We start from the raw sequence: 26,324 nt of genomic DNA, 5'->3' as shown, positions 1-26,324 counted from the left end.
CTATTGAGAAATTCTAATCTAGAATAGAGTCGTGTTTTACCCCTTCTTAGTGTTTCAGTGGTTCTCTAATTGATGTAATTTCGTGGATAAAACTGTCTTTAAATCATAAGTGCACATTTATTGATCTATAAGTATGAAGTTATCAGCCTCATTTTGAATATTTCTAGCTGTCAATAACCGTAAAATACGTAGTAAAAGTTTTATTTAGCATGAAACTCACAAAAATATGACTGCTGACATGCTGACGTTTTCACTGAATATCGGAAGCATGTATTTCGAAAGTTATACCTATATGCACTAATCTGGGTCATGACATTCAATTTATATTTAATTCCTATAACAACAGGTATTTGTTTAACAACATGTAGGATCCATAAATTATCGACCAACTAAAACACTGAAACCAATACGTGTTAGAACCCAGTAACAGTGGGAATAAACAGTTGCGAGTATTAGATTATGTAGAACTAGTAGACAAAATTACTTGACCTAGACTACACAGTAATAGACACAAGCAAATTTTTATCAAAACATCAAATTGTTTATTAGGGTATTTTTCCATAGAGCTTTCTGACCTGTAAGAAGATCATTTTCATCGGAAATCGACAAACCAGTGGGAAGTTGTTTCTGTTTAGTTTATTATATCTCTGATAAATCTTCTGACTGAACGTTTGAATCGGTTTCTTAAGCTTCTTTAGTAACCCCAGGCTAAATCTACGCGACAACTTGAACACGAAAGAAATGACTCAAAATATGGAAAGAATGCTTTATTCCTAGGTTAGGTCATGTACAAAAATCGAGGGTTTTCTAGAGTTTCACATAGTCTTGAGTTTCTGGGACGTTCTGGAATCCATCTCAACATAGTAGCAGGACAGGCAATCATCCAATCAGAAATGTGACACTTGAATCTTCGCTTTCTAGATGTTTCTGAGAAACTTCTACTGAATGCTAATTGAAAAAGTTTTCAGGGCCCGTTCGGGCTTTTTTCGAGGAGTTTTCTGAGTCTCCTCAACAACCTCATCTGGAGACGATTGTTTTCCTGATATCCATATCTAAAGGTTTTCATCTTTGCAGAACAGTATAAAGATAAAATGTATCTGAGATAGATGCTACCATACCACCATATAATTTCAATTAAAAATAACTATCAGTATAGGGGTCGTGGAGATTATTAAGTTTTTGATTGAGATCATGAACCGATATATGTTAGACCATTGTTGGAAACCTGAACGCACTGGATGGCCGTTTCGCCCTATTGTGGGACTCCCCAGCAGTGAGCATCCACGATCCTGCTCCCGGGATTAGAATCCAGAGCCTTTAATCTCGCACGCGAACGCTCAACCTACTGGATCACAGAGCCGGCATCCAATGGTGTTAGTGTTTAACATCAATCATTCCACGAAATCGCGCGACCATCTTCCATTGTACTGAAGTTGATACCTGTTTCTACCCGACATGGATTAGCTCCACTGGTCACGGCTTCTCACCAGAACTTCGGGATTTCCCTCACGAAGATAGTCACTAGTGAGTACATGTTAATTATCAGTATAGGGGTTGTGAAGATTATCAAGTTCTCGGAGTTCTAGTGAGAAGCCGTAACCAGTGGAGCTAATCCGTGTCGGGTAGAAACAGGTATCAACTTCAGTACAATGGAAGATGGTCGCGCGATTTCGTGGAATGATTGATGTTAAACACTAACACCATTGGATGCCGGCTCTGTGATCCAGTAGGTTGAGCGTTCGCGTGCGAGATTAAAGGCTCTGGATTCTAATCCCGGGAGCAGGATCGTGGATGCTCACTGCTGGGGAGTCCCACAATAGGGCGAAACGGCCATCCAGTGCGTTCAGGTTTCCAACAATGGTCTAACATATATCGGTTCATGATCTCAATCAAAACTTAATAATCTCCACGACCCCTATACTGATAGTTATTTTTAATTGAAATTATATGGTGGTATGGTAGCATCTATCTCAGATACATTTTATCTTTATACTGTTCTGCAAAGATGAAAACCTTTAGATATGGATATCAGGAAAACAATCGTCTCCAGATGAGGTTGTTGAGGAGACTCAGAAAACTCCTCGAAAAAAGCCCGAACGGGCCCTGAAAACTTTTTTCAATTAGCATTCAGTAGAAGTTTCTCAGAAACATCTAGAAAGCGAAGATTCAAGTGTCACATTTCTGATTGGATGATTGCCTGTCCTGCTACTATGTTGAGATGGATTCCAGAACGTCCCAGAAACTCAAGACTATGTGAAACTCTAGAAAACCCTCGATTTTTGTACATGACCTAACCTAGGAATAAAGCATTCTTTCCATATTTTGAGTCATTTCTTTCGTGTTCAAGTTGTCGCGTAGATTTAGCCTGGGGTTACTAAAGAAGCTTAAGAAACCGATTCAAACGTTCAGTCAGAAGATTTATCAGAGATATAATAAACTAAACAGAAACAACTTCCCACTGGTTTGTCGATTTCCGATGAAAATGATCTTCTTACAGGTCAGAAAGCTCTATGGAAAAAATACCCTAATAAACAATTTGATGTTTTGATAAAAATTTGCTTGTGTCTATTACTGTGTAGTCTAGGTCAAGTAATTTTGTCTACTAGTTCTACATAATCTAATACTCGCAACTGTTTATTCCCACTGTTACTGGGTTCTAACACGTATTGGTTTCAGTGTTTTAGTTGGTCGATAATTTATGGATCCTACATGTTGTTAAACAAATACCTGTTGTTATAGGAATTAAATATAAATTGAATGTCATGACCCAGATTAGTGCATATAGGTATAACTTTCGAAATACATGCTTCCGATATTCAGTGAAAACGTCAGCATGTCAGCAGTCATATTTTTTGTGAGTTTCATGCTAAATAAAACTTTTACTACGTATTTTACGGTTATTGACAGCTAGAAATATTCAAAATGAGGCTGATAACTTCATACTTATAGATCAATAAATGTGCACTTATGATTTAAAGACAGTTTTATCCACGAAATTACATCAATTAGAGAACCACTGAAACACTAAGAAGGGGTAAAACACGACTCTATTCTAGATTAGAATTTCTCAATAGTTCATATGAATAAATTAATACGGAACTGAACACAAAACTTATAGGTCGTACAGAAATAACAACTTCATCAGACTTCTCAGTAGAAACCCAATGACTAACGTTCCCAACTCTAGTAACTTTACCCCGTCAGGAGTAAATGCCCTAATCTTGACATGTATGAACTTCAATATCAAAGATTTCTTACCATAGCTTTCAGGATTTATTTCGAAACTAGTGACCAAATGTGCATTGTTTAGTTGGGTGGCTGACGGTGATTTCTTCTATATAAAAACATTTTTCCATCAATAATCGAAGTTTTCCGGCGAAATAGTGAACAACTGTCTTGTCGAATTCGACATGATTATCATCGTCAGAACTCGAAGACTAAATTCTATCTGATATGCGATTGTGAGCTATATAGTGCTCTCTGATTTTGAGAGGTTTGCCAGTCGATGTCATCCCTTAGTGAATTCTACCTTCGAATTAAATGTTTATATGCGTACCAATCAAATAAGAAAATGCATATTTTCTTATGCTTTTTGTATATATTACCAGTGTTGCAAAAGTAGATAATATATATTTCTCGCATTATTTTGTTTGTGTAAGAGACTTGAGTAAGAGGAGCCACCAAAATATCACTGAATCCTAACCAAGTCACTAGTTAAGCTGAAGTATGTCTATTTCTAGTGGTTGACCAATAGACAGTGAGTTGTCTATCGAATTTCTTCAGGGTAATGATTCAAATGGTTCAAATGGTTGTGAACGGAATGGAAGAAGCTTTTGCATAACGGGCTTCCGTGTCTTGTAGCAGTGAATCATCAATACCCCTATGCAGAAACCTAGTTGTAATAACGATAAGAGATTAGAAAGAAATTGGTAAATCATAGTAGGATATTATGCTTAGTCCTCAAGATTAGGTCAATTCTTCTCCTATAGAACTCCTGGAAAGTCGTTTGTTCTAGCCTTGCCGAAGGCGAATTCCAGCATTTGACAACTCTTAAGGAGTAAAAGTTGTGTCTACAGTCCGTTCTGCCGTGTTGTGTCTCTAGTTTCTTGGAGTTACCCGTGGGGTTTTTGTTGGAGTTAAACCTAAGTAGGTGTTTGAGGGGATATCCAGAAGTGTTAAGGATACTGTAAGCCATTGAAAGGTCAACTCTAGGACGCCTATGCTCTAATGGGTACAGCTTTAGTGAATGGAGGCGCTTATCATAAGGCTTGAATCTGAGTCCTTGAACAGATTACGTGGCTCGGCGTTGGATACGCTCCTGATGGGAGGTGCTAATTGAATAATGCACACTATGCAACTGGAGCATACAGCAGTTAATCACTATTGACTGTGTTATTACTCTATTCCCTTTAGGTCAAAACGAATCACTTGTGTCGTATGATTGGGCTTGTTCTTTAAAAATCCCAAGGAATAAAGTTAAGCAGGACATCAGGTTTAGTAAGTTTTTCGGTCACATTAAATAGACAAGCAATACTGATCAAACGTTTGATTTTTCTAAATTTTAGTTCTTTAAGCCGATTTCCGCCTTTTACTATTTCATTCATACCTTTATTTGCTGAAAGATTTCAATTGTGAGTTTAGCAGCTTCAAGGGCGAATGTTAGCCTTGTCACAAGGTGAAAATAACCGGTTCTTATAAGTGGCAACGAAGATGTCGACGTTTGACAGAAAAGCTGAATTAGAGATAAAGAAAGCGAAACTAGCTATTCTTAGGGAAAACAAAATTAAAAGAGACAAGGTGAAGATTGATGGAACAAATGGGGGAACTCAAGATAACCTCAACAACTATGGTTCGGCCCAAGTTCTTAGGATTGAAACTGAAGAGTTATTAAGAACTCTTGGGATTGCTGTTTCTGATGAACCGTTCTCTCAGGTTTCAGACGATCGTATTCTCTCTAAAGGGACTTCGGATCCACCACAGTAAGCTTAAATTCCATCACTGCTATTCTTTAAGTACGAAAACGGATAGCCAGAAAAAACGCAAAAGTTTGGGGTTTTCTCAAATAAACGAAATCAATGTTCCTCCGAAAGAGAATATATCTTATTCTAAAATCACTCAGACATTTGAGTCTTACGTCCCACAACATGGTATGTCTCTTTTGTTACATATTCTCACTATTTAGTTACTAGTGGCGTTCGTACTGGTAAGTTATTAGCTAGGGAAACTTTATCGTAGATTCTCCACGCGAGGTTATAGGTTCTCCAAAGTTCGTGACTCATTTAGAATGGGATGACGAATTTTCTACTGGTAAGCCGATCATTTTCATATACACATATATTGTTCGTATTTGATTTACTTGAAATAAGCACCTTTGTCACCCAAGTGTTTTGCAGGTTTGTTTACATCAGTGTCACTCTTTTGGTGTGGATGTATACGTACTATGGACTTATGGTACTTTTGACGCTTTTACTATTTGATACGAAATTTATGTATGTTCTTCAAGCCATTCTTAATATATCAAAATTGTTCTGATGGACAAATTACGTTAAGTTTATTATCTTTTGGTTAATCTTTATTACCTTTGTTTTGGTAGAATATTTTCAGTGTGATGTTTTCCTTATTCTAGCTCTAACTTTTGATGAATCGGTAAATGATACTCTTGATATGACTGCTGTAATCAATGAAATACACAAAATGCCACTGGTTAGTTCAATTGCTGCTACGAAGACTCCTGTAGATACACAAAGAGAGAACGAACATTTGAAGCCACTAAAAGGTAAGTATTTTAATCCAAGATTTTTTGTGGCGAGGCTTTAATATATGGACGAACAATGAACGAATCTTAAGTGACCTTGGCAATTATTAGCCAATCAGAAGGCAGTTGGTATAAAGTAAAAATATATTATAAGGAACTAATGAATTACAGTGGATATTCTTCTACGTGATTTAAAAACTTGTTAAGGTTTGATAAAGGTCCAGATGTTCTGAAATCATAATGCATACGATATAGGAACTCGTCCATATGGCTCCATAATAGTCGTCCTCTGGAGCCGTGGTACGGTCTTAAAAATTCCTTCAATCTCGACCACATGGCTTCAATGTTGTTAGTATGAACCCCGGTAGTAGGGTACAGTACAGTGTGCAGACTATTGTGGTGAGATTGTATTTCGTTGTTCTTTATGTTGGAGAAAAAAGTCTGCTCGAACGGGGACTTTCTTCTCTCGATCGCGACTGAGACTGAGGCAAATCATGATAATAGTTGCAAATTGGATTATAAAGGCACCAGTAATACTGGCTGCGGCGTTTGCAGTTGTTACTGAAACTTCATCCGTCCAGTGGTATGAGTATTGTCGCGATATATGTGCGCTTAAAATGACACGTCTACACGAATCATTCTGAGGAGTCGGAAGTATTGTGGAAATAGATGAAACAGTAGTGCGAAAGCGAAAATACAACAGGGGACGTAGTATCAAGGAAGATTGGGTAAGTAGCGCTCCCGTAAATGTACTTGACAGGTACTTGGAACTTATGATCGCTCAACGCAAAAGGGGCATTTCCAGAGGGTGAGAAACCGTCAAGCAAGCACAATAATACCAATTTTAAAGGAATAAGTACAGCCGGGCACTACGGTATATACAGATGATTGGAGAGCGTATGGATGCCTTCATAGACTTGGGTATGTCCGTCATGTCGTAGTGCATAAACGCCATTTTGTCGACCCTACTACCGGCGTTCATACTAACAACATTGAAGCCATGTGGTCGAGATTGAAGGAATTTTTAAGACCGTACCACGGCTCCAGAGGACGACTATTATGGAGCCATATGGACGAGTTCCTATATCGTATGCATTATGATTTCAGAACATCTGGACCTTTATCAAACCTTAACAAGTTTTTAAATCACGTAGAAGAATATCCACTGTAATTCATTAGTTCCTTATAATATATTTTTACTTTATACCAACTGCCTTCTGATTGGCTAATAATTGCCAAGGTCACTTAAGATTCGTTCAAGGTTCGTCAATAAATTAGAGTCTCGCCGATTGGTTTTTATGTCTATTGACGAAAAGTAAGTACCTATTTCTATCACCTAATTTCTAACAGTAAAAAGCTCAGTACGAAATTTTCTATTCAAAGTTAGTTAAAACATATCCATTTGTGGCTTACTAAAATTTCCAGGTACAACTCACGCTCAGTATAGAATACGTTAGTTGTTGCAAACTATAAGAAATATAGAAATACAGTAACTTGGTTAATGAACTAGGAAAAAGCCAACGTGACAAGTTATAACAAAATGGGATAGTGTAGAGTAATTATGTCTGTTACTTTCAAGAAGATGGAGTATAGATTGTATACTAAGTGACTAACTGAATAATATTCTGAAACCAGTGTGTTGATGATTTATAGATAAAGGCAGTGCAAGGAGTTCTGAATTTATTTTATTTTTAGCAATATATGGATCCAAAGTTCAACAAAATAGGGTTTCTTTGACAAGGTACATTTTATTACTAATCCAGAGTAGTTACATTACCAGTATTGGATATCGTGACTGTACTTGATTAGGAGACCGCGTAAAATATTCAGATTCATGTTATATAACTCCTTTTCGTATGGTGGTTTGGATATGAATTGCTAAATCTACTCGTTTATTTGATAAGGCGAGCCTTAATATATTTCATTGTTAGGATAGGGTTCTTTCCCTTAATTTTTGTGCTGATGCGGTATGGCAACTTGGACCGATGCATATATGTGCCTGGCCCTACGTTGTAACTTACTGACTAACCTGCTTCCCTTTAATTCTTAGAAAACCTAATTCAAATTTTTTAAAACCAGTAATGTGCTTTATACACGAGTTTCACGGCTAAACTACATGATTGTTGCTGCATTTTTAATGTTACTTGTAAAAGATGCAGTAATTGTTAAATCTATAAAAAATGGTTACACGTAAATATACAGGTATCTAAGAGAGTCCGAGTTTTGTCGGATTAAACATATGAGTGCTGACTAAAGTTTTATAGTACTACCTTTTAAGTGTTCCTACTTTCATGAAATCAATTGTTTTGTCAAGGTCAGCTTAACAACATTCCAATGTATGAATTTTTACTGCATGAAGGAATCCCTTTACAAAGTGGAGAGACAAGTTTAAGAACATCTGTTTTGTGTTTATCATAACTCACTGACAAATTTCTAAATACTGGTTAATTCAACTGCTTTAGTTACCAGACGTTGTTTTATCAATTAGAGCATAAACTCTTTTGAAGAGTTGAATATTTTCTGAAAATCATTGCCAGATAAGTACTTATTCGTAGTATAACTCCTAGGTTACTCAGAGACTAATCATACTACAAAAATGAAAATAAAACGATATTGTAAAGAGTCGAGTTTCTCAGTGCTGCAAACAAATAGAAATTAAAGGCCTTTTCAGGGTTACAACAATATGTTTTCAAAAGAAACTTTCATGTTAAAGTTTTCAGACCAATTAAATTACTAAACGTATCAGATGTAAATATTTACTATATTTCAGATCGAGAATGCTTCCAATCCATATACTTGAGTTTCATTAACTTGTTGGCTTCAATACAGGAAACTGAATGAAAATTTGACAAAAATCATAAAGCTTGTGACCGAACTTAGTCGAATCAGATTGGTAAATCTTCGTAACCTATATTTGGTATCTTAGGTGGTAGTGATTCAGATTTATCTTTGATACTGTCCAAGATATGTTGGGATTAATAATATCTTAAGTCTGATCGTTTTCATTGATAGTTTCATGTGAAAGAAAGACTGAAATCCCTCAAAAACAACTATAGTAAATATTTGTTTGGGGAATATTTGCTGTGGAATCTTGATATATAAAGTCACTCAGATCAGTAACATAAGTTGGACTTGTAAACGGTGGTTAGCAAACAATTCTTAGGCTAATTTTTCCATTTGTCCACCAATTCTGTACCTTTTCAGGCTTATTCATTCTTCGTCTAAATCTTTCACTAGCATGTTATTTTTTGATTATATGGATTTTTTTCTCCCATTTATCCATCTATTCTCTCATGGTATTTATTTTAATATGTTGTTGAGACTAATGATAACTGCGATTAGGCTATATTTCTTCACTTTTATATTTGAACAAAACCTAACTAAAGTACACTCATTTTCTTTCAATCAAAAAGAATGAATAATTTTTGCAGAGCTTTTACTTTGTTGGTTTCATGAAGTTGACCAAAAGTAATTAAAATAATTCATATTGCGCAAATAATAGGATGCCATGGGATTTACCCTCACATTTTATTCGAACTGTACAGAATTGTGCTGATCATTATTTTTGCTCACAAATATAACACATTAGGAGTGCATCTAGTAAAGTTCGCTAGCGAATGTGTGGCCATCTCCAACTGCTTTTGATCGAAATCAAGAAAAGAAATTTCGCATAACCTATACTTCGATTTAAAGAGATTCAAATGGAAAAATTATTCTAGTAATAATGTAGTTCCTCATATACAGGTCGTAGCTATTTCTGTGGTGTTAAACTGTTGGTTACTGTTTGACTACCCAGTAACTTTTCAGTTGTTAGTACTGTTTATCAGGTTGCACTATCAATAATGAAGCTGGTTATGTGAATTTGGTAGTTTTTCCAAATATTTAGGAAAACTCATAGTTTTTGTATATGACTAGATTTCTTGCTATTTTTGCTCCTTAAATGTATCTGTAAAATTATCCTCATTCTATTGTATTCCATTCTTGGTTTGTACAGTAATACAACTCACAGATGAGGAAAGAGATGCAATTATGAGATCAGATAGATTTCATCGTTTCTTTGACAGGGCATCACGACTGATAGAACGAGCATTAGATGAACCTGCAGATATATTTATTGATTATAGTGGTGGAGATCATGATGATACCGGGTATGTGTAGTTTCATTTTTCCTTTAACATTCAAAGGTATTGATCTTTTACGCTTATCACCTGCAATTTAACAGGTTTTAACTAGTTATTTGGTATTTTTATCATTTATGTTTCATGTGCAACAGTTAGTTGTGAGTGTATTTATATTAATAGAACAAATGAATGATAGTTAAGTTTCTTGGCTTTTCTAAGTGTTCTCGTTTATTTAAAATGTCTTCAATGATTTTTTTTATGTTGAATGACTAACCCCAGATTGTATCTTTATGTAATAATCAAATCAGCAAATAACTGACATATGATTAAATATTTCACTTTTCTATGCAAAGTTTTTTACTAAATACTAGGGCAAGTTAGTAATCTGGGCCACAATCAGTATCAAAATGAAAGTATATGTAATATTTGTGTATGTATTCTAAGAGTAGTTAAGACAAATTATTTATATAATTATTTTCAGTTTGTTATATGTTAATTGTATATCACTGCTATTTTTTATCTTGTCATGGAATTTCACATAAGGTGATTTTTATGCACCAATCGTTCGTAAATCTTCCTGCTCATGATGATTCAAACTGTAGGTGTAAAAAGTGTGGTAATTGACTAAGTTTTTGTCAAGCAATATATTATTTATCTGTCATAAAATATTTATTTCAATAGTTGAAATCATGAGTCAATTAAACCTAGACCACCATGGAAAACCTGGAAGCACTGAACGGCCGTTTCGTCCTATTGTGGGACTCCTCAGCTGTGCGCATCCACGATCCCGCACTCCGCGAGATTCGAACTCAGGACCTATCAGTCTCGCGCGCGAGCTCTTAACCATTAGACCACTGAGCTGGTCGGCATCCAACGGTGTTAATGTCTAACTTCAACCAATCCACGAAGCTTTGCCACCGTACACAATTGTCTTCAGTGAGTTGATATCTTACAACAGACATGGTTGAACTCCACTGGTAACAGCTTCTCACTAGAACTCCAGGAAATGCCTCTTGAAGTCAGACACTAGTGAGCAGATGATTATTATTAGAAGTGGTTTTGTGGAGATTTTTAGAAATTTCAATAGTTGAAATCATGAGTCAGTTGAAGCGCTCGCGCGCGAAACTGATAGGTCCTGGGTTTGAATCTCGCGGGGTAGGGGATCGTGGATGCGCACTACTGAGGAGTCCCACACTAGGACGAAACGGCCGTTCAGTGCTTCCAGGTTTTCCATAGTGGTCTAGCTTCAATTGACTCATGATTTCAACTATTGAAATTTCTAAAAATCTCCACAAAACCCCTTCTAATAATAAAGTATTTATATTTACGGGTATATCTTGATTATATACAGATTCTGTGGACAATACTATAAAATTAGTGTTTAGTGTCGGGATGAAGATAAGAGTCCTTATGTGGTTTTCCGTTGTATATTGGATTTCTGTGTGTTTGGAATTGTTTGGTGATTAGCTTGGATATGATATTTTATTATTTCCTTTCTTGAAACATCTTAGATATAATTAAACAAGTTTGTAAGCAAAGGAATTTTATGCTGAGTGTTTATTTGGTTTGTTAACTGTTGTCATTCGTATGTGAATGTTCTTTAATATTTGTAAACGCTTTGGATGCAGGGTTTGTTGGGAATACTGGATCTTCAAATATACCATATTAGATAGAAACCAATTTTAAAATTCACGGATTGATTTAAAATAATTCTTTCTGACTGGCTTTCATTCAATTTTCATTTGTATTGATTTTTTTCAATCTGAAACTAATTGTTTGATTTTTTTAAAGCATCCTCATTTTATTCATAAATTCACTGTGATTTCGTACACGAGTAACGATTAGTGAATCTGATAAATTTTGTGTTTAACAATCGTTGAATTTAATCGGCATATAATTACATTAACTCAAATTTAAGTAAATTCTTCAGGGGTCTTGACCAATACACATACTTTATGAGACTTCTCTCTGTTCCAGTCGCGCGGGAGATTATAATTGAAGTTGTTGGGATGTTCAGGAAAATATCCCAAAAATTATTCTGTTATGTCTAACGCTATCTTTATTGGTCAATATTTACTTCACGTGTCGTTTTCCTACTGGTCAGTATTGTACAATGTTATTTTCTATTTTATGGTACGATGTGGTCTGCTTGATTGGTATATAAACAGAGTATGTTTGAAATATGGTGATTCATATCTCTGAGGCTGAGACTTGCGTTCTGGACTCAACTGGCTGGGCTGGACAGGGAAGCGGGACCAATCAGAGCCCTAGGCCGTTCTTACGTGTTTGCGCGTCTTTGGTCCGATCGATAATTCGCTGTCCTCTGATCTACAGCATCACAGTTATAGCAGAAGTGTTATGTATTAGTCGTTTGATCTGTCCAGTTTTCATAAAACCTATTACATATTGTTAGGAACTCCCAGTCTCCTATAGTTCAAAATTACCTCATCTCTCCAATCTCGATTCTCATAGGGTTTCGAGAATTGAAATCTCGTTCTATTTTCTACTGAGGCCTGATTGTAAAATCTGTGACTTACTCAATAAATGTAGATTAGCATGTAGTACATAAATTTGTTGGACGTTACTAAGTTTCATTAAAATCTGTACGAATTTCAGCCGTGAATACGTCTTAGATACCCGCCTTTCAACTATTGGATGAAAGATTTAAATTTAGATTCACCTACCGAAATTTTCAAGATATTTTCCCTTAGGAAGTATCACATAAAGGTTTTTATCCTACGCCTTTAGATTTATTTTTGGTATCAAATTTGTTAACTATTATAAAATTAAAAAGGTTCTTTCGTTTTAATAATCGATGCCTTAAAACATCGTTTTCCCGCTTTCGGACAATTGAATCATCAGAGCGAAATAGATAATAATAGTGATGGTAAGTATGAGCCAGTAGGGACGATTGGTGCCAGTATTATATCTTCCAGATCATTTTTTCTTGAAATAGGTTTATAATAAAATATTAGTTAAATCAGAACACTAAACTATTTCATAAAGTGTTTCATTATTAATCAGGATAATGGAAATAAGGTGTAATTTAGCTCTCTCCCCTTATGTCCAGGTTCCTGCATTAGGTTATGAGCTGTATACGCATTAACTGCAGTATGCACAACAACAACACCATGCCGGTAAGAATCTAGGTAGTATAAGGTTAGATTTTTAAATTCGAACCTACAAGATACTAAATATTGATAATCAAATCTAATCACACTTCATTTCGTTGTATTATCATAAATTCTTTGTTTTTTTGAATTCATCATATCGTTAGTATATGGTGTTAAGTGATGAAGTTAATGAGTTGCTACTGTTGATATCTGGTAATGGTTTCCTAAACATTTAAAAAACAGCACTGCAGCTGTATAGTTTTGGCTTTGAGTTTAATCTACATGTGAACTATTTTTACTGAAGTCGTTGTTAGCTTAGCTGAGTAAACTTTGTAGTAACTGAAAGCTGTTCTATTACTATTGTCATTAATTACGGTTTAATGGTCTAAGGATTTGACTTTAAGTCATCGCGTCATGTGTTTAAAATCCACTCTGGGTTCGAAGTTTTGGACAACCGACTAGTATTGTTCGTTTTCACAGAATAAGTTTTGCTTATGTTTCAAGGTATCCATTGCCATATGGTTTCATTCGTCTTCTGTTTCATATGATAATAAGTATTTATTTCCAATTTTGAATTTCTTATAGAAATACCCAACGTCATCAACTTGTAAGATTTGGTCGTGACTTTTTTGATGATCGGTGGTCAAGAAGACGCCTAGTCACAGCATTGGATTGGTCACCAATTTTTCCTGAGTTACTTCTTGGTGCTTATCATGCAAATGATGAAGCTCCACATGATCCTGATGGAGTATGTTTAGTGTGGAACTTGAAATTTCAGAAAACAACTCCAGAGTATATTTTTCATTGTCAGTCTGCTGTTACTTCAGCAACCTTTGCAACTTATCATCCAAATTTGATTATTGGTGGGACATATTCTGGACAAATTGTATTGTGGGATAATAGGTATCTGTACGGTATTTTGTTTGTTTCTTGTTACGTCCTAATGGATTTTTTGTTTGCTAGCATTGTCAAGTCATGCTTTATATTTCCTGGCTCTTTTATAGTAGTCAGCTACTCATTAACCGTTTATGTATGGTTGCAAATATTTTGCGCAAGCTGACGGATGTTATTAAATCACCACACGCTGTATAGGTCCTTTTTGAACACAAACACAAGAATAGCTTCATTCTTGGATTATGGAGCAATCATTTTTTCCATACACTTGTAGATAGTCTAGTCACTTTGAAAGAGCTAACGGTTTCATATATATCCTCATTTTGTGTAGGTACTTGCAATGCGACTTATTTAAACCCAATCATGTACAGATAAAATTTGTCAGATAGCACACTGATAATGTCTGTTCTAAGTTGCAATGCTGACAAGTGTTGAAGACGGTTGGAAGAAAGTTAGGGGCAGCCAAACCAAAACGTGGTAGCAATCCTCGAAGTCACTAACTTCTAGTCTTAGCCATGTTGGTAGATACAGACTACTTGGTTGGGGTCCGCATGACTATCGTAACCAATGGTTGGAGGCTTGATAAAGAAACCCCTGCTTTTCAAACGAATGATTCTACCCATTGGTTAGATAATTGACTTATTCAAGTCCCAAACTAGCACGACACCATGTGTCGTCGGTGTTTGGTTAAGGCGATTCAGTTGGTAGTAGGATTAAACATACTCCACTAGATTAGGTCAACTAAAATGCATAGTTTCCTATTTCCATTATTTTTTTTTTTTTGATTGAACCCTGAAATATAATGTATAAGTCCGTGTTAAGCTACTAGTTTTTGACGGATGATGTGAGTTTGAATCCAGTTACATGTGGTGTACAATGTTTCACTTTGACCGCTGTAGCTAATAGTATCCAATCCATGTTTTTCCAGTCACTTCTATCCGTATTCAGTTTCACGATTATATGCTATTAATATTTAACCTCATGTGTTCTTGTATGATATACATTTATTTGATAAATGTTATCGTTCTACAACACTACTGTCTCGGATATTTTTTAACTTTACGCATAAAACAAAAAAGAACCGACCTTTTCATACGTTTACTCCATATATCTGGTTATCTATTTTTATGATAATTTGACTCATATACAAATAATTCATTTCAATTTTACATCTATTTGGACTTGGTTGGAAGTAAATTTTCATATTTAGTATTGAGTAGACATTAAGAGCAATAGAGTATTTCGTCGTGTAAATGAACCTATTCTGTAGTTCAAGTTGTTATTACCACTGTATAAATACTTTATAGCTTGTGTAGACTTTAATCTCCTCACTATAAATTTACTCACAGTTGGTGTACAGCTATGTTATCCTATGAATATTATAAATCAGTTTATGTTTTGCCTTTTAAATCCAGATTATTTGAGGTCTTATAAAGTGGAGAGAATCTCATCATTACTTTATTATCATTATCAGTTTTTGTTATCAAGTGTGATATTTTACTCGGATTTCATTTCTCTTAATTTATATTTTAGATCAACCAAGCGAACACCGGTACAACGGACACCATTATCAGCAAGTGCACATACACATCCAGTTCATGCAGTTATGATTGCAGGATCATTGAATGCACACAATTTGTTAAGTATAAGTTCTGATGGAAAATTATGTACATGGAGTTTAGATATGCTGGGTCAACCTCAACAAGCCATGGAATTAACACATAGGCAAGCTCGTACTGTAGCTGCAACATGCATGTCATTCGTAGATGAGAATGTTAACAATTTTTTGGTTGGGTCAGAAGATGGACGAGCTTATGCTGGTTCGCGGCATGGAAAGTAATTTAAAGCTTTTTTTAAACAATTTGTATGGATTATTTAAAAAAGAAATACGGATTAAAATTGAAACTTACACGTAGCTTTCACTCGTAACTAAAATTCATGGTTGCTATATTATGTCCTTACTTTTTTCCTATCATTGAGAACTTACAAAATATATTTCACAACAGATTTAAACTTTTATTTGACCAACTCAGGCAATTAATATGCTGGACTAAATTTGAATCTGGTGTATACCATTTATCTCCTTGTAGTTAGTTAATTCGTTATCATAGTTTATTACATAACCTTTTATCCAAAAAGTACATTTCTAACAATTAAAATTTTAACAAAATGAAACAAAATAATCAGTTAATCCTGTTGATATAGAAGATACTTGCTTCATCAAGTGGAAAATGAAAATAATAACGTTGAATTTATCGTCAAGTTCATCTGTTTAAATTCCTTTTCTTCTTAATAACGTGTAAAGAAAAAATCAATAAAGACAGAGTAATAATAAAATGAAAAAGAATATGATTAATGATGTTTGATTAGTTGATCAGCAAACGAATGATCCAGAATTGGACAAAGGTAAACAATGAACTCGCCCGTGCCATTTTAGTAGACTTCATGTTATGTCGTCTAACATCTCCAACCATTAATTTTTACTTTCCATAGAGCCTCATACAAAAGGCCTGTGTATGACTCTTCCAAGAAGCTAATGACTTTATGAATTGTTGTCTCTTTTTGACCTAAGATTATTCACACCTCCAAATATCAATATATATATATATATATATATATATATATATATATATATATATATATATATATCAAAATAATCTGAATGAAATTGCTGGATAAAAAATATTTATAAGTGCATTTTAAGCAGATATGTGTTTAGCCTTAAAACCTAATAAAGCAAATATACATCACAGCAAAAAGAAGAATATTTTCAGTCTGTTGACAGGTTTTAATACTGGCTGTATATGTGTGTTAGTAGGGAAGTAGAAGGATTTAAAAAAAGTACAAAACATGAAAGTGATAATATTTGCAACTTGTTAGTCAATCTCTAATTTTCAGATGGAAAGAATAATCAAAGATTTTAAGTTTACTTGATTTTGTTGTGGATTAACGTTTAGTGTAGACTTTCTAATTTAGATATAGTGAAGTTGTCTACATTGATTTATACAAAACAATTACTTTACTTCATCCTTTTTTGTATTAGTTGGTAGATTGAACATTGTGTTTTAGAAAGTTTGGAGGCGAAACTATAATTAATGAACGAGCCAATCAGATTTAGGGTAACAGGTCTTGGATTTTGGCGCAACATTCATTCATCCATTCGGATAAGTAACGTTTCGGCATTTAAGCTGATGTCAGTTCATGATGAAAACCGTAAATCTAATCCCTAACCCTAACCACCAACCGTAATTCATTCTAATTCCTCACACTAGCTTTTAACCCCCATGTAGTCCTAGCTGTTAGGTAGATACTCTTAAGGTCTCTTTAGCGTCACTCAAATGTCGTCCATAAATTATAGTCTTATCGATAGTTATCCTCTATATTTTACCCAATACTTTTCATCCATCTAACATGACTAGTTTTTTTCTATTGGAATATATAACAAGACGTTTTATTATGCAGTGATTTTCCGGAATCAGGGTTTCCCAACTCCCTTAGGTGAATCCTCCCTTTCCACCAATCCAGTTAAAGCGCCAGACATTCGCTTTTCGTCTTCTCAATTTCGTAAACAACAACCCTGCCACCAGAAGGCAGTGAGTAGCACTTCCACGGCAGTGGTTGTATGTACGTGGCCTTGTGAGAGCATTTCGAAAGGGAGAGCTGACTCTCCCCACCCTCGGCCTTCTAGTGCATTTAGGGGTATTTTATTTAGTGATTAGGAGTTGTGATCATATGTACAGTATGGATTATATATTTTACATCTTGTTAATCTGCGTTGTCGATACCTTGTGTTTTTTAGTCAAGCAGGTATCAGCGATGCTTTTGAAGGTCATCAGGCTCCTATCACATCAATTTCATCTCATCCACTCAGAGATTCTGTGACAATTTCACCACTGTTTCTTACTACTTCTCTTGATTGGTCCATAAAACTGTGGTCTGTCAAGGAAACCCGTCTTATATGTTCATTTGAAGAAGCTTCAGATTATGTTTTTGATGCTCATTGGTCGCCTATGCATCCAGCTGTATTTGCAACTGTCGATTGTACAGGAGGCCTTGATTTATGGAATTTAAACCAAAACAGCGAAGTAAGTTTTTGATGTTGTTTTCTAGATATTTTCATTTCTTGAAGTATTCTTAAAAGTATTATTACTTACCTTGAACAAACTAATTCTGTCCCAATAACATCTTTTCAAGAACTAAATAAATAGTTAATTAAGGTAATCAATACGTATTTTTGTTCCGATTTATTAAGCCATTCGTTCTTTTCAGCCATAAAGTAGTATTAATGAATGAATTTAAAAATTGCTTTTACCCACTCATACATATTTGGGATTTCCTGGAAAAAATATATACCCAATGAATCGGATTTTGAATAAATTCATTCCATTTTTGTAAATGAAGTATTAATTTCCGATTGTTCCTCTGTTTGTGCAACAGTTTAATGAACAAGAATGATTCAATTGTGTGTGACTGAAAACATTTTCTCAATTCATGATTACGTTAATGTAAATTTTCTAAATGGAGATTCCATTGTCTTAATTAAGGTTCACATCCGAATATCCATTTTGGCTTACCAGGCCGGAAATCACGTGCATAGACTAAGTCAGCTGCTTTGAATTCTCGAATCTTGGGGCAATTCTCGTTCCTATTTTTTTGTAGTCCACTCATTCTGTCTTCGGGTACAAAACATCAAAAAATGTCCTAATTGGTCAGCCAAATATTATTTTGGCTGGTGATTTAATCATATTGCAGACAGTGCTCAACGACGTTCCCATAAACCAAATTTATTTATCCAATCAATAAGTTGGTATGACAGATCCCAGATACATAACATTTTCCGGTCATAGTCTTGTCACCTAATGTGAGAGGTAGCTGCAATTTTCCAAGACGAGTAATGTTAGTTCCTGTCGCACTCTTAGCATTATAATGTGTAGGTTGATATTGAGGTCGACCAAGTGTTATCCAAGGCTCTCTAGAAATTAATGTTATGTCAAACTCTGTATCAATTTTCAGCTTGACCGGTTAACCATTAAACAAGATAGTTGCGTTCTTCCTGTTAGATGGAAATTGAGCACCTTTTGTGGCCAAAACAACATTCAAATTATGTTGTATCTCTAGATGGTAGTTGGAGGTAGTTGACAGGAAACCCTGGACCCGGGTTTCGTGCTACTTGGCGCTCGTCGGTAAGGTGTATCTGTAATCTTGAGGGAACTGATGCTCCCTGACGAATTCGATCCCGTGTCACCCAGCTTCACAGTCAGAGATGTTACCAGCTGACAAATACATCCGATTGAGGACCAGTGTCATAAAAGCCTACCTACTCTCCCACTTTCTCTTTGTTCTATTGTTTGACTGAATTGTGATTACCTCGACATCTGACAGGAAGCACAGAATAGAATGGACAGGTTGGATGCAACTAGACGATTTGTACTTCTCAAACGACCTGGCCCTTCTATCCCATACACATCAAGAAACGCTGGTGAAGACGACCAGAGTAACAGCAGCCCCTGCATAAGTAGGCCTCAATAAACACAATGGAAAAAGCAAGATCGTCAAATACAACACGGAGAACATCAACCCAATCACACTTGATGGGGAAACTCTGGAACAGGTGGAAACGTTCACGTACCTGGGCAGAATCATCGATGAACATGGAGGATCTGATGCAGCCGTACAGACGAGGATTGGCAAATTAAGGACAGCATTCCTATAATTGAAGAACATACGGAACTCAAAATAACTGTCAACCAATACCAAAGTGAGAATCTCCAATATATTTCTAATGTACGGAGCCGAAACTTGAAGAACTACTACAACTATCATCATAAAAGTACAAGTATTTACAAACAATTGTCTACACAAGATACTCAGTGTCCGTCGTTGGCCGGATACTATCAGCAGCAGCCTATTGTGGTAGAGGGGAAAGCAGTTTCCAGCTGGATAAAATATTAGGAAGACGTTGGAGGTTGATAGAACATACATTGCAGAAATTATCAAACTGCGTCACAAGGTAAGCGCTAACTTGGAATCCCGAAGGAAGACAAAAAAGTGGAAGGCCAGAGAACACATTGCGTTGAGAGTTGGAAGCAGACATGGAAAGGACCAATAGCAACTGGAAAGGACTGCCCAGAACAGAGTTGACTGGAAAATGCTGGTGGGCGGCCTATTCTCCTTTATGAGGGGTAAAATGCCTAAGTATGTATGTAATTTAGTAATTACTGATACAGTAGTGAAGGAGAGCACAAGTGAGGACAACCGAATTATTTTCAGTACAAAATTACAGAGTTACTTGGTCAAATAGAAAAACCATACTATAATACCTAATTAGCAAAATGTTCAGTAATTGTCTCGGACTTCATTGTTTTTGCATTTCCATACTAATTGCTTTCTATTCCCGTTCTTCCTTTCTTGATCTTCTCAATCTTCTGCTGCCAGACATTACATTCCTGACTCGCGTTATATACTGCTTATGTCAATATAAGTAGCACGCACCACAAGACTAGACTATATGATTATACAGTCATTGTTATTATTACTTGATGACTGATTAATTTTTTATCTTATTGTGAATATTTCGGTTTTGAATATGATTATTTGGATCAATAAACTACCTTTTCACTTCCGTTTGTAAATAGATTAATTTTTATTTCTTATTAAATATGGTAATTTAAGATTCAATTTCATAATAATAAACATATTACCTTGCTTAATTTTTCTTAAATATCCATTGCTTACAATCTATATCGTATCATCACTACCAAAAATACAGATGATAATTAGACATACTTTCATTCATAGTGAAAGGTAGTAATTAATTAGTCAGTCCAGTAATCGATTACGATTGTCAGTAAAAAGTAGTGTAATATTGTAAAAATTGTAAGGATGTGGAGTTAAATGAAAGAGTGGTGCCAAAATATTACAATGGCATATATATACATCTATACTAAATATTTTGAAAAAAAGCAATAGTAATGTTGGCTTATTCCTGTGGGTGTTAGAATAATGGATTATTGAATTTTGATAGTAGTTGAGTAGTTAAGCGATGAAATTCATCAAACCAAGTTTATCAAAATCAGTGTATTGAAAAGAAACAGTGTAATTTAAACAATAATGTAATCAAATAAAAGGCAGAGTATTTTAAAGGCAGGTTACAACAACAAAACTAATTATGTAGTAATAATTCATTTCATAAGTTTAGTGTCTTCAGTATACTGTAGGAAACTTGTGTTATTTTGTTTGTCAATTAGGACTATTACATTTTTTGTGTTGATCAAACATTAAACAGTTAGACTATTAAGAGTGATTGATCAGCTAACACGTCACAAAATCAAAGAAACGTGTTTAGGTTATTCAAGAATGGTATTTTTTCTTTCTTTTTCCTCTTGACATAGTTACTTTGACAGGTGCACATGGTTGGGAAGAGAGATATGTGTAGATTTTTTAAACTTTTAGTTAAAACACAGTGCATTAATGCATTCTCTATGGATGGTAAAGACAGACTTTATTTAGCAATTTTGAAATGCATTATTGGGGATTTTTTAACATATCTGATACGAAAAATCAGAACACTGAGGGGGAATCCTGCATTCATCTATTTACTACTTGTAATTCTGGTCACCAATTTATAGTTATATTCTTTTTTAAAAACAGTGGAATTTGAATAAAGTAGATGTTACCATCAAACGAAGGTAACACTGTAGGTAATAAAATAAATTAAAAATAAGTTTTATGCAAATAGATTGGTCACTGAGTTGTAACCGATGTCATGGTGTTTTAGTCCTTAATGCTGATCGAGGTCTATCAATCATGTTGCAATGTACCCACACTAGTCTAAATGACTATATCACACACACTGTATTAAGATGTTAGGCAATTACGGGCAGTCGGTAAAACATCAAGGTCCAGGGTCTCCTTCTGTGTCTACCTTCAACTACCTAACATAGACTACATCTGGTTACTTTAATGTAATTAATAAATCCGTCTATACTTTTGCCTGTGTATTTTCATATGAATTAAAATGAGTATATATTTCCTGATAAAGTTCTATGCTGAATCAGGCTTTTTATCCACTATAAATAGTTTGGTTGGAAATTTCGTCAGAATAAAACCATTAATTTCACAGCAGGAATAAAACTTTTTAACTTGCGTTAATGAAAGTTTTTTTAAAGAATCCTTTCATGATTGTTATCTCATTCAATTCGTCAATAATATACCATTGATATTATTGCGACATACTTGATAGTTTTATCTACGACAATAATGATATACAATACTGATCTCTTTAAATATTATTATCGAGTATTATGTGTATTTATTGTTGTATTATTTTCATTTTTGCACATACAAATTATCACTATAGTACAACATATCTAGTTAGATAGTATATCGATCAGAATTGTTACAATTTATTCAATCACGGTAAAGGACAAATTAGATATGAGATAGAATTTGACTCAATGTAAATAATTGTACCAATAGTAGTATAGTAATCAAAGAAAAAATCGAGTGAATATATATACCTGACAATGACTACAGAACAACCTGGATTTTCAAGAATGTGAAATAACATTGAGCGTGAAAATATTTCCACTGATGTAATAAATTTTTATTTATGTCGCCTAATGTTTATTGTTTTTACTGGCTTCAACCTTAAGGTTCGCATCATTTTACATACTTTCGAATATCATAAATACGTCTTGATTTAATCCTAATTTTAAATGTCATTGAGGTACACAGTTAAAAACTATAAATATATTCAAAAATTGTACACTTCCTTTTGAGTAAGATATTATTGGTTGCAAGGTTATCTGTCTACCTATCCATTATCCATAGATAATTAGGAAATCAGTTTGCCTATACTTCATATTTTTGGTGATGTTAATTTTTCTCAGCTGGATGGTTTAATCGCAAGGCTTTCGTTATCGTTCTAGACACCATCACCAACACATCTATTTGAACACAACATCACCAAAACGCCAGCTTATGCTGTAAATCTCTTTCATCATTTCGATATACTTCATATTTACACAATGTAGTCACATCTCGCAAAAGTTGAGGCACTTATTCTATTTTGGAGGGGATTTGAACGTTTCAGCAGTTATTCGAATGTCATCCTTACAAATGTGCTTACTGATAATACTGTAAATGGCATGAAATATGCAATCGACATGCAATAAAATTAAAGTTTGGCGGAAATGCTTATTAATAATCAGTTATAGTATTAATATAAAGAATGAATTAAAATTCAGTGAGTTGATTTCATTGGTACAAAATAAATATAGGAATTCAAGTTTATTTGGGATTATTAAAACGGTTGACGATTAATTAATGATCCCTTCTTTTAATTGTTATGGTATATGTGAATCTGAATAAGATAAAATCGTTATATATATGGATCACTGTGAATTCAATTTTTGAGGCCTATGATACGATATGAAATATTTTACATATAATGAGATAGTACACACCATTTTAAAATTTGACAATCCGAGCTAGTGCGGATCAACATTTCTTCATAACAAAGAACATTATTTCCATTGGTTCGTGGAATGCCTTTTAAAGGATTTAACAAAATACTCGGCCTTTGGAATTTATGAAATATTGGGTTGCATTTATAGAAAAATGATGTCTCAATAAAAGTCGCTATCTATAGTACGATGGCTAAATGGTTACTTTTCAAACAAGCTATCAGTATTAATTGTGAGTCAAGTAGACTACATAAAGATTTTGCACAATCGTTTCTCCAGTTGTACTTCACTCATGTTCGGTACACTGAAAGGCGTAGTATTCTTATACTACTTACGTTTAAGAGAACACTGTCAAGTCAACTTGTCTTTTATATGTCGGTAAATACATTCTCTAGAAATTTATATTCGATGAAGCAATAGCAAACTTGTTTTGTGTGTTTATGTTACAAACAGTGGATATTTTGAGTATCTGAATTTACATGGCTTAATTTTTTTATCAGATAGTGATGCTTGATATTGCTTATGGAGGACATGATAGTAGTAATTCTCCTATCAGAAGTAAATAGGGTTTCGATTTGACGTTAGCTGTTGATATCACACGCAATACTGTTATCTCAAAGTACTTTGTTCATGTGTTTTGTCAATAAATGACTCAACTTATTGGAATTGATGTTTGGCACCTCTTTATCCTCAATGATTGAGCAACCGATAATTAACTCGATTACGAGACCATATCGAAATTCAATAAAATATTCAATTCAACAGTTTAATCTCTCTATATATATATATGGTAAGCTTAACACACATCATACTCGTGCATGATAAGATTATGAGCTATACTCGTTGAGCGGTTATAAATTAGAGGGTTGCGAACTCACGACTCAGTGGTTAGAATGGAGTCTACAAACAAACATATATAATCACTAATTTGTTCTTAGATAATAAGATTTATTGGTTTTTCTACAGGTCCCATCAGTTCGTACAGTGATTCCCGGTCAACCATCGTTAAACAAATGTCGTTTCCACTCATCTGGTTCACATATAGCCATTGGTGATGATAATGGACGTATTCACATGTTCGACTTGAATGAAGTAAGTGGAATTATTAAGACATCATTAGTTAGGTATTTCTTTTATATTATTCTTGGTCAGCTATCACTCCAGTTTACGAAACAGCGGGACTTAGTTTCAGCAGTCTATTGTCTTAAATCATCAGGGTCATAAATAGTTGAGAAATGAAAGTTCCTAGGTTTCGTGATGAATGTGCTCACCACGTTCCATAGTATGGATACACCTACCGACGCCAAAACATTTGTAGTTAGGTTCCTGAAATGTTTTGTAAGCGGGAATTTACACGCAGTAATTATATCAAGAATGTCATATAGCGACAAAACTACAATTACTATTGTGTGTGTATCAATGGTCTACCGGTACCTGAATTGTCGGAGTTCAGAGATGGTGACTTTTTGGTCAGTAAAAGTTGTCATCATATAGATGAATTTTGTGCATATGTGACGTACGCAGTTACATGGTAATATCATGTTACTTGGAATGTTAGAACTGTCACTCGACAACTGTAGGGATTCTAGCATGTGACGTCGAGTGTCATAGCTCCGAATAGTTCGCATCGGTCCAGGTAGCTTCACTCTTTATCTTCCCCTCGATTTGGAATCAGCATCTCTTCGTACACACTTTACCAAACCATATTCCCTAGCTTTAGCCTTTCTTTCTATCATTGATACTACATTGCCTATTTTGTTATTTTCATCTCGTCATCGCAGTTGAGCATGGCAACTTACACCAACACGTAGATGTGCCAGGCTTCTATGTTGATGTCTGTCTGGTTGCTCTATATTTGTCTGAGGCACTCCATCTAGCGCTACATCATACTAATAAAAACAATAGGATCGGGAAGTATCTCGTAATAAACCCCAATAATATTCCCAAGTGAATACAGTCCCGGTTACATATGGTTGATAACTTCACAAGGAAATATCTGCTTGTTTTTATTCTTTAGACAATGGCAATCCCTCATGCAGACGAGTGGACGATGTTTTCACATACAATTAGCGAACTTCGACAGCTTGCAGTCGAACAGAAAGAGAACGATACCGATGCTTTGTTTGGACAACCCACTGTGCCGCCTATACCTGTTATTCACTGAACGGGAGCAATTTACTCTACTAAACGACAATTCCTAACCTTCTGCATAATTCCCTGTATCGCATAATAAATGTCTACTGATCTTACGGTGTACTACTCGTTTTAACTTCAAAATCAGCCTCTAATTTTCGACAGCTTTTACTGTGATTTCAAGGTTTTAAGTATTCCGAACCAAAATAGCTATATATTGTGATGATATTTTTGTCAGTTTGGTACTATCACATGTTCCTTACTGGGATTTCGAACAGATATCATGATGGTTACGAACGTTCGTTAGCCAGTAGGCAGTTGAAATTAATTCTGAAAACAAACAAACCGTTGTTGCTACCTTGACGTGGTGGTCGGGCTTGCCTATCGTGATGACGCAACCGAGCTATACTGGCTGGAACAACCGTTCCTCAAGGTCCTACCATGTCAGACAGGTCGGTTGAAGAGCGGTAAGACTAAAAGCAACAAACCCAAGTCGTACTGCTGACTGTACAGAGGTGTGACAGCAGTAAGGTGTTTCCTTCAGACAACCAGCATGACAGCGATGATGCCTTCCCACGAGGAGGGGTGGGGTTAGAAAAGGTCGACCCTAAAAATGCACACCTCGCCTTATCTCACGGATATCCGTCTCCGGCGGTAGGGTTTCAACAAGTACGGAGCTAACACAAAAATTGCTCACAAAAGGGTGTGACCGACCTCAAGTAGTTGTCCCTTTGGCACTGAGGTCACACTCTCTAGTCACCAAAACCACCTACCTCTAATCCAATTTCCTTTTCAGGTACCTCCAGAAGAACCCTTCCTCGGTGTGGGCAACTGTGAAGTG

At 35.1% G+C, this 26,324-nt stretch overlaps 1 protein-coding gene across 2 annotated transcripts; it reads left to right on the top strand.

The window, feature by feature from the left end:
* Window positions 1-4,653: 4,653 nt before the first annotated feature.
* DYNC1I2_4 (Cytoplasmic dynein 1 intermediate chain 2) lies at window positions 4,654-26,071 on the top strand. 2 transcript variants are annotated; one of them, XM_051211665.1, is made up of 11 exons: window positions 4,654-4,979; window positions 5,014-5,147; window positions 5,183-5,203; window positions 5,236-5,307; window positions 5,627-5,776; window positions 9,750-9,903; window positions 13,575-13,892; window positions 15,417-15,719; window positions 17,683-17,968; window positions 24,317-24,442; window positions 25,368-26,071. In XM_051211665.1, exons 1-11 carry the CDS (start codon window positions 4,711-4,713, stop codon window positions 25,512-25,514), a joined length of 1,980 nt encoding a protein of 659 aa, XP_051071750.1. In that variant the 5' UTR covers window positions 4,654-4,710; the 3' UTR covers window positions 25,515-26,071. The 2 variants fall into 2 exon arrangements, with proteins under 2 accessions (XP_051071750.1, XP_051071749.1); XM_051211664.1 differs by having other exon boundaries at window positions 5,257-5,307; window positions 5,627-8,648; window positions 13,575-15,719; window positions 17,683-24,442.
* The last annotated feature ends 253 nt before the right edge of the window (window positions 26,072-26,324 follow it).

The sequence above is a fragment of the Schistosoma haematobium genome, chromosome ZW (genome assembly GCF_000699445.3).
Source record: "Schistosoma haematobium chromosome ZW, whole genome shotgun sequence".
In the NCBI taxonomy this organism is placed as follows: Eukaryota; Metazoa; Platyhelminthes; class Trematoda; order Strigeidida; family Schistosomatidae; genus Schistosoma; species Schistosoma haematobium.
Note: the sequence above shows the minus strand (reverse complement) of the source record. Positions and strands in the feature narration are given on the sequence as shown.

Excerpts from the sequence above, each read along its gene's own strand:
- DYNC1I2_4 (XM_051211665.1), top strand. The coding sequence starts at position 4,711 with ATGTCGACGTTTGACAGAAAAGCTGAATTAGAGATAAAGAAAGCGAAA. Across the intron at positions 5,308-5,626 it reads GGATGACGAATTTTCTACTG|CTCTAACTTTTGATGAATCG; the intron begins GTAAGCCGATCA and ends TCCTTATTCTAG. Across the intron at positions 9,904-13,574 it reads GGAGATCATGATGATACCGG|AAATACCCAACGTCATCAAC; the intron begins GTATGTGTAGTT and ends AATTTCTTATAG.